A 9,620-nucleotide genomic window follows, 5' to 3' on the forward strand; every position below is an offset into this window, starting at 1 on the left:
TGTGTTGCTCCATCTGTCATTGAAACCATTTTATATCCAAGAAAAGTGGGATGGATCACATCAAAGAGGACAAGAAATATGTGAGTTTGACTTTAGAAGATGCCCTGGATCAACCCAAATGTAGACGGGTTTGCCGACAAGCATAGTATGGAAATAAAGCTAGGAAGAAGAAGAATGGTGTCATCAATGCAGATACTTATTGACAGATACTTATCCATCATCCATACCACCAAGGAGGTGTTTAATTGGCCCCAATTTTATTCTGAAGAGGACAGTGCCCCAAACATACAACCAATCTCATGAACAACTATCTTCACTACAAGCAAGAAGTCCTGGAAGTTTGACCCTCCCAGAGCCCTGATCTCAATATCATGACATTTGCTTGGAATTACATGAAGAGCATCCTACATCCACAGAAGATCTGTAGTTAGTTCTCCAAGATATCTGAAATAACCTTGAATGAACGTTGCCGAGTTCCTTCAAAATACTTTCCATTTTGTTAAATGATAAAAAATAAACTATTGACACTTCTATTTCTGAAAGCATTCTTAATTTACAGCATTTTTGCACAACTGCCTAACATGTTTGTACAGTATGCATATTTCTATTTTTTCCTAAATCTATGCCAGACTCATTCTTGATTGTTCATTTTTAATATCTATATTTGATTGAATGCCTACATAGATTTGTTTGCAATGTTTTATAATAATCTATTAGCATTTTAAATTAGGGGTCCTAATTTTCCCAACAGTATTAAAACACACTGTTATTAAAAGTTTTGCATTTAAAAATAAAGCTGAAATGAAATTTTAAAAAATGTCTTTATATAAATAAAGTCGCACAAGTTATTTGGGATGCTTTTAAGGAACACATTAATATATTTTCTGTTTATGTAAAAAGAGAAATTTTAGAACTAATATATAAAATATTATGTTCTAGAGCCACAATGGTGAACCTATGGCACACGTGCCACAGGTGGCATAGGGAGCATATTTGCTGACACGGCTCCAGTGAGGATGCGTATACCAGCCAGCTGAATTTCAGCCTTCTGGAGGTCCGTGGGAGGCCATTTTCGCCCTCCTCAGGCTTCAGGAAAGCCTCCAGAATCTGGGGAAGGTGAAAAACAGCCCAACGGGCAAACTGGAATTTCAGGAATGGTTGGGCATGCACAGGGGGGTGGACAGTGTGGGCATGTGTGTACACAGGATAGCGCAGGGGCACACAATTTTGGTACACCTTTAGAAAAAGGTTAGAGAATCACTGTTCTAGAGAATATAAACATCTTTTTCTGCCATAATTTATTTCTCACTTTTTATCATGACTATATGACACTAAATGAATCAGCATTTTACTGCAAACACAATTTGGGCAAGATAAAATGATTGCCTTATCAGCACATTGGAAAATAGAAACTGTTTTATAGTTGGTTTTCAGTCCTCTTCCACTTAGGGCCCAGCTTTCTGCTGGAATCAGTTAAGTGTAAATTCCTAAAGAACATGCTGCATGCCCAGTGGCGGATTAAGGCTCAGTGGTGCCCTAAGCACTGACAAATCTTGGTGCCCCCCTCCTTTGTACATACTGTACAAATCTTCCCTGTGGTGCTCCCTTGCGCCTGGTGCCCTAAGTACATGCTTAGTCTGCTTAATGGTTAATACACCACTTTGTATGCCTTCCTCTGGGAGCAAGGACATTTCATAAACTACATTTTGGCTTTCTCTTGGCTGTCAGAATGAGTCTCTGCCAGTTGAAATTCTGACTGAAACAAATTGTGATGGCTAAAGAGTGTGGAGGGAGTTTTTAGACAAGCTTATCGTGTCTGATCATGTTACCTTAAGTAAAAATAGCTTCTGGTTTGGCTTATTATAAATTCTCAATTTATGTTCTGTTGGGATTAGAAAAAGCCATGGAGAAAGCATTTAATTCAGAGCTCCAAATTATCTAAAGATTCAGCTACAAAGGTTGTTGTTTTATTTTTACAATTTTTTTTCAGTATGGGAGAGGTGGATAGTAAAAAAAATGGTTGGCGTCTCGTAGGTATACCGAAGTATAACTGCCACTTTAGACAATCATCTTATCCATGCCATTTGCAATGTATTTACTATTAAGGATTTGTTTATATTTAATGTTTAATTTGTTTAGTTCTGCAATAAATTGCTGTTTGTTTGTCTTGTTTCCCCTTGCTCCCAATTTGTTTGCTCTCAATTTTCTCCCAAGAAAGGAAAAAAAGAAAGCTAAAAAGAAATCGCTTCTGATCTTTTTGACAGAAGTTATAAATGCTCTTATATGTCATCATCTCTTTCTAAGGTTAAGTTCTAATTTACTTCTTTCATAACCCGCCCTTTCTAATCTTCAAATGCATAAATCACAAATTCATTTTTCTTTGTTTTCAGCAAAAAGACTCCTATGGGGTTTCATTCTCTGATATTATAGTGGTGATTGTTTTTCAGATCAAACAAGTTAATATTTGCCATCTCTGCTTATTCAGTCATCTTCACCGACCATTCCCCCAATGTGGATATTTCATAGGTTTTTCACTTTTGTGCACATAGTAGGCTTGCCACAATAATCATACATTAAAATAATCTTCCATGATTCTTCTTTAATTGACTATTCATTAACCCCATAAAAAAAGTTCTAATTTGATTGAATGTTGATCTGTAAAATTCAATTCGGTATTTTAATTCAGAAATTATGCCTTTTTTACAAGTCCATCAGGCGTGATAAAATTATCTTTCAGGTTGTCCACATTTACAACATAAATTTGAAGTGCATTCTACACTTATACATCCTAGACAATTTTTTGGAGTCACGTGCCCAATAGTAAATCATTTTATAAGAATTCTTTTTTAAGTTATATAAATGTTCATGCCTTTAACCACAGAGCCGAGGTGGCGCAATAGTTAGTACAGACTGCAGGGTACCTCAGCTCCAGTTCAGCAGTTCAAATCTCACCAGCTCAAGGTTGGCTCATCCTTCCATCCTTCTGAGGTGGGTAAAATGAGGATCCAGATTGCTGGGGGCAATACGCTGACTCTGTAAACCGCTCAGAGAGGGCTGTGAAGCACTATGAAGCGGTATATAAGTCTTATTGCTATTGCTATACTTTTCTACTCTTCAATCAGTGAGATTTCATTTGGTCTTCTATTTCAAATTTCAATAAAAAATATACATTTTATCAATTTGCAAATAGTTTAATTCCCGTCTTCTGCTCAATTCCAAATGTTTTATAATCTATCTTAAATCTGTCTCTTAACTGTGCATAAAAAAAAACATTGAAGACTAAATCTTTCTGCAAAATAGCTCTTTTTGATTTAATCTTATACTCTATTAAAAGAATTAAAATTTTAGAATTTTTAATTGGAAATTATTTTAAAAAATAAAATGGCAATAATAATCAAATTTTGTTAAAAATTAATTGACAAAAGAAAAGAAAAGTCTGCAATAACACCAACCAACCCCACAACTGCATGCTTCATTGGGCTTCTCAAATGGAAGGCCACAGAGCCATGTTTTAACCCACTCCTGGAAGAAGAATATTCCATAGGATGGGGGCATTCACAGAGAACACTGTATTCCTAGATCCCACCAATCAGTTCATTAACTGATGGGGTCTGCAACATACCTGAGTTGGTGGGATGCAGTGTGGATTACATATGTTGGCCTGCAGGGTAATGAAGTAAAAAAATAAATGAAAGTACCCCTGTTTCCCCGAAAATAATACCCCCCAGATAATAAGCCCAATCAGGCTTTTGAGCGTATGTGCTAAAATAAGCCCTCTCTGAAAATATTGCAACACAGCAGCAGCCATGAAGTAACCACGCTCTCCACCTCCCGCACCTCAAAAATAATAAGACCTTCCTGAAAATAAGGCCAAGCTCTTATTTTGGGGGTCAAAACAAATAAGGCACCATCTTATTTTTGGGGAAACACGGCAAGAAAAATGGATAATACTGTATGTCTCTGAAATTAAGGGCCCTGGAAATATGTACTGGATCTGAATAAAGGTGGTCTGATCTTGTAGAATAAAGTTGGTAAACATATATATTTAAACGAATATAGATTTTATTATGAATAAAAAAGATACATGAAAAAATAGTAAATTATTATTCAATGAATAAGGACATTTGATGTGAAGATGAGGACATTTGATGTGACTTTTATTGTTTAACCTATTCCGTTTATAAGAAATGCTTATAGCAATGATAGAAACACGTACCGGTTGAATGATTTATAGAGCATAATAGACAGATTTTGGGATGCAGTGAGAATGGAGATACAAAATAATGATAGGAAAAGTAAGGAAGTAAAATTAACTTACAGAAACAGTGCAAGAAAATTAGAACAGGTAGAGATAGTCCTTGGTTTATGATCATAGTTGGGAGAAGACTTTCCGTTGATAAGCAAGGTGGTTGTTAAATGAGTTTCACCTGATTTTATGACTTTTTGCCATAGTTGTTAAGCAAATCACTGCATTTGTTAAGTGATTCATGTAATCATGAACTGACTTTACTTATCAGAAGCAGGCTCGGGAGATCACAAATGATGATCACTTAAATTCAGGATGTGACAATTGTCATAAATGCATGCTGGTTACCAAGCACTCAAATTTTGATTACATAACTGTGAAGATGCTGTGATAGTCATTAGTGGAAGGACCAGTCATTAAGTCATTTTTTCAGTGCCATTGTAACTTTGAACAGTTGCTAATTGAATGGGTGTAAGTCAACGATTAATTTCATATAAGTTTCCATATCTTCACTATTAACACCGGTCTCTTTTTCATATTTCCTCAATTTTCAACTTCAACATTCAGTCTTAGCCTTTGAATTCTTATTTCAACTATCCACAGTTAATCAAATTAGTATGGATTTGTTTTAATTCTTTCTATCTCTCCTTCATATATGATATGTATTGCCGATTTTTTTCTCATATCATGATAGGAATGTAATTATTTTATATAATAGTGGTACAATTTATTAAGCCTGTTGCCCTGATGCTTGCTTGGACATGCTTGGTTGACTATATTTGATGCTATTGAGTTTTATTCCCCAACCAGAAATTCATCAGGAAAAGTATTCTGAAGAACCATATGGCATTAAGTTTAAGGTTTTTAATTTTCAAAGCTCCTGGAAGTATAATTCTGTTATTTTCCATTTATTCGGGAGTGGGAGCAGATGGAAGGAAACATGCTTCGTGTCACTATAAGATTTTTTTAAACGGAAACTGGCAGAGAAAGAATAGGGATAAACTCTGGAGATACCAGCATCAGAAAAGGCTAGGATTACCAAAGATGCTGTAGAAACCTTTGTCTGTGAAAATGAGTTGAGAAAACAAGTGTGTATATCAAGTTTTACATTTTAAATTTCTGCATTGAAGCTATTTCAGAACCTTTTCTTTGCAGTTTAATACTCATCATTAAACCTATTATTTTTTGTATTGTAAATCACTGAGGACCACTTCATAGTGACATTTTCCATGCATAAAGATACTCGCCATACCAGAAGACAAAGTGCGCTCAATAAAAATGCAGAAATACTTGGCAGTCGGGAAGCTTACGAAATTTTCTAAATTCTGTGCATGTTTCTATTAAGAAAAGGGACATCTCTACTTGTTAAACCAACTCATCCTTTATGATCTATAGGAGAGGCGCTGCTTAAAGAGTTTCCATCTAGGACACCCTTTATATGTACCTTTTTTGGCATGTAACTTTATGCGGGAGCAATGGTGGAGGCATCACCAACCACAGCTGTAGAGGTATGTCCCAGCTGTGATTATGGCTGCTGTAAAGGCAACCTAAGAAAATGACCACTTAAGCTTTATCATTTAGCTATTTTTTTTCTCTTTCACAGGCTACTGATCATCCAGGTAGAAGTCCTATCAAAAGACACAGTGATGATTACATCCTAGTTTCTAAAAAGGAAGGAAACGTTGTCTCTGCTTCTGACCAGGAACAGACTCTGCCAGCTTCCCAGGATATGAACATGAAGATTGAGGCCCCATGTCACACTTCTTTAGCCTTCACTGATCCACTGCTGGGATCTATGTCTGCCTCTTCAAGTAACCTCAGTTCTAGTCCTGATGATAGCAGTAGCAACAACAGCAAGGATTCTGATTTTACAATTGTTAGTCCTCTTGAAATGTAAGAAAGTTATTCAAGAAGTTAGCAACTCCTGTGCCTCAAGACTTGGTCTGTTGGGATTCCAGATTTATAAGGCTAAACATGCAAATGCACAGATACCATCAAGGCAACCCACATTGCAACAGCAAACATGTAAATGATTGCCTTTAAAATACACACATGTAATATCAGAATGTAATACATGAGTGCAGATATTGTTGGTTTACTCCTATTAACAAATTTTTGAAACCTTGAATTAATAAATTTATATTCCTTCATCATATAAAATAAAATGCATTGCATAATCTCATGAATTTATCTGCTGAAATATAGGGAAACAAATGAATATTAAAATGATTTCAGAACCTGATAGATCATATAAGCTATGAGTATAATCAGATATTCCTGTCATCAGACAAGATGAATACATGTTTCAAGTTATATCCCTCTACTTGTCTGATGCTGCCTCCTCAAACATTTTCTGAAGAAGAAAACAGCCATAATCACTTTATAGATGGTGCCGAACCAATAGCTACTATTCATGCAAATATTCATCCTTACAAGGTAAACAAATTCAATATCTTGAAACAGTTGGGATTATAGCTATTCTAGTCCTGAATTTGTTTCCTAACATCTGGGATGCATTTTTAGTTATTTCAAGACTTCTGCCATCCTATTTTGTCTAGGAACAAAGTTTTTGAGAACCTTAATAAAAAGTCATTTTTAAATATTAATTTAAAGTCCAGGATCTATCTTTTCGCACTAAGGACAGCAAAACTCCTAAGTGATTGAATTTCCATGCTGACTGTGATTCACTCAAGGGCAGAATTTCTCTGTCAACACTGTAGAGAGCTAAAATATTTCTGGACACAGTTCATACTATTATCCTGACAATCACAAAACAATATTCATAGGTTAGTGTCCAGTTTGGGGAGGAGTTAGTTTGTGGTTTTGGGGAATTTTAGTAAATAATGATAGAAATAGTTACAGACATCAACTTTATGAAACAGTCCAAAGTCTAGACTTTATTGAAGCACTCTGATTTCTAATTGGATTCTCTTTGCTCATGTGGCCATTGCTAATTCCACACTTGCTAATTGTATTGACCCAGAGAGGAAAGAAATAATGTATTAAGGTTAATTGGTCAAAATCATGGCGTTATGCTGGTCTTTCTTCCTGGTATGTGGTGTTCATTCCAAGGAAATTGCATTTTCAAAACTGTTTTGTTGTTTGCAAGTTGAATGCTATTTAACTAATAGAGAAATGGGTCTTGAAACTAATGTACCTTTTAAATATTCCAGCAAGCTTTCTCTGGATCTAGTTAAGAAGAGAGACATTTGTTCAATGATTTAGCCTCTAAAAACTAATTCTCTACTATAATAGGTAATCAACAGTCTTAATAGAAAACTTCCATAGCCACAGTCTAAGCAACCCATTAAAAATGGCTTTACTGAAAAGTTTAGGTATATTATATCTTGAACCCTTGGAAATAATGATGACAACAGTGTATAATTTAACATGATCATTTCCCCCCTCCTGGTTAGTAATATTCTTGGAGTTTTATTCTTAAGCAAAACACTCCCCATATGCTTTATTTTTATTGGACACTCAATACTGTAACCATAATCATGATGAGTGATAGGGTATGAGAATGAGAACACTGCTGTATAACAATTGTCATTAAAATTTCCAGGAGCAATTCTTTTCTCTGTGAATATGACGTATGAATCATGATAACCCAAAGTATAACCTGATCACAAACTCTTTTTGAATATTACACTAGTAACTATCTAGATAATACAGATGGAATTTGAAATATTGAAAAATCTACTACTTTCTGAACATGTTCTGAGGTTGATGTGGTAAATTTAACTGAATTGACTGTCCTATAATTCATTTGGTTCACCCAAACTCACTTGGATTTGTAATGCACTTTCCTTTAGCCATAGTTTTGCATCTATAAATTTACTGACATAGGACTAAAATTATCAAGTAATTGCTATTATATGTGGCAATTGTATAATTACATGTTTAGATAACTTGAATGAGTTATGATAAGATGCTTCCTGGTCTTTTAAAGTTAGATATAATATTGAGAGTTTCTATAAAGCGCTTCAGAGTATATAGTTAATAGAGTTAATGAAGAAAGTAATCACATGACTATTGATTCAAATGAAAAACCTAAAAATGTTCTGGTTATGCAATTTTAAATCTAATGTTCTTTTACTTAAACTTTCATAAAATAAATCACCTCAGGATTCTGCCCTATGATCTGTGTAGAGTTATTTAATTTCCTTGATTTTCATGAGGATGATAACTGGTGATTAATTTGACATGGCTAATCTTACTGCTTTCTGCCCTAAATTTTTCGTTTCTTACCATACATTAAAAGTGCCATTTAAAGCAAACTTTTTAATAGTAGAAAATGAATAGGAATAGATGAGAAAATAGTAGGTCACCTTTCACTAAAAGAAAAAATAGTTGGGCAGAGGTTTGTTTTGTATGTATGTTTGTTTTGTTTTGTTTTTAAATGTTTGACTCCTTTGCCTATCTCATGGTTCAAATTATTTTTTCTTGTCAGAGCAATTTTTGCTATAATATGTTTGCCTTATTTAGCATATATTTACTTTCTCAATGTTATGTTTCTGATTTCTTATAATAAATAGCACTTTGCTAACAGAAAGGTGAATAATTTCTTTGGAAAATTCAAATAAAGTAATGCCATGTGGTAAAACTTAATAATATACCAAATTTCATTTTGCATGACACTGGAAGTGTCAATCAAAGAAGATTAGATCATAATAACACATTGCTTTCTACCAGGTGTACTAAGGTTCCCAAATTAAAGCACCAATTTATTTTCTCTCTTAAGTACAATCTGCTCATCTCAGCTATTGTTAACAGTAAACTGACAAGAAAGAATATATAGTATAAAGGGTTTGTTAGTATTAATATGTGATGCTCTAAAACATTTTTCAACCTGTTAGAAACTCTTCTGGATTTCTCGCATCTCTAAACTATGGTTTTATCTTTTGCATGTCACCTTACATTGCTGAAGAATGTCAAGGATATTTTAGTGACTAGATCTGTTCATTTTTTAGCTGTGAAAGGTTGTATTTTTCCTCTCTAAGAATGACTGCCTACTTTATTAAAGAAAGAACTAACATGCACACATCTTGAATTTTGTGTTTTATCTTGTAAAAGCTAAACGCTGTTTTCTCTCTTACCTATCATAGGAAAGTATAATTCTCTCCAATGTTTTAATCCATGACATGATGGTAATAAATAATATAAAATACCCTTAAGACACTATATTGTGTTTGGGAGTCAACAGTGTGTGTAATGATAGAGAAAACTATATACAAAGAAAGGAAAAATGGACCTATCCCCTATATTTTTACAAATATTTGGTGATGATCACTCTTTCACTTGAAGAAGCCTATTCCTGTCTGATTAATCCAGCACAAATATTAAATATTTGTTACATGGAAAAAAATTGGAA

General features: G+C 34.3%; 1 protein-coding gene across 3 annotated transcripts in view; it reads left to right on the forward strand.

The window, feature by feature from the left end:
• TBC1D5 (TBC1 domain family member 5) overlaps positions 1 to 9,288 on the forward strand; it is a 407,032-nt gene extending 397,744 nt beyond the window's left edge. For 2 of the 3 annotated variants that reach the window (XM_081970866.1, XM_081970867.1), the window contains exon 23: positions 5,850 to 9,288. In XM_081970866.1, the coding sequence (XP_081826992.1) occupies positions 5,850 to 6,143 (294 nt within the window). In that variant the 3' untranslated portion in view covers positions 6,144 to 9,288. Of the gene's footprint in view, positions 1 to 5,641; positions 5,755 to 5,849 lie in introns of all 3 variants that reach the window. The other variant, XM_081970868.1, reaches the window with a different exon arrangement.
• Positions 9,289 to 9,620: the final 332 nt, after the last annotated feature.

Source organism: Natrix helvetica (assembly GCF_964273705.1).
Source record: "Natrix helvetica genome assembly, chromosome: Z".
Lineage (NCBI taxonomy): Eukaryota > Metazoa > Chordata > Lepidosauria > Squamata > Natricidae > Natrix > Natrix helvetica.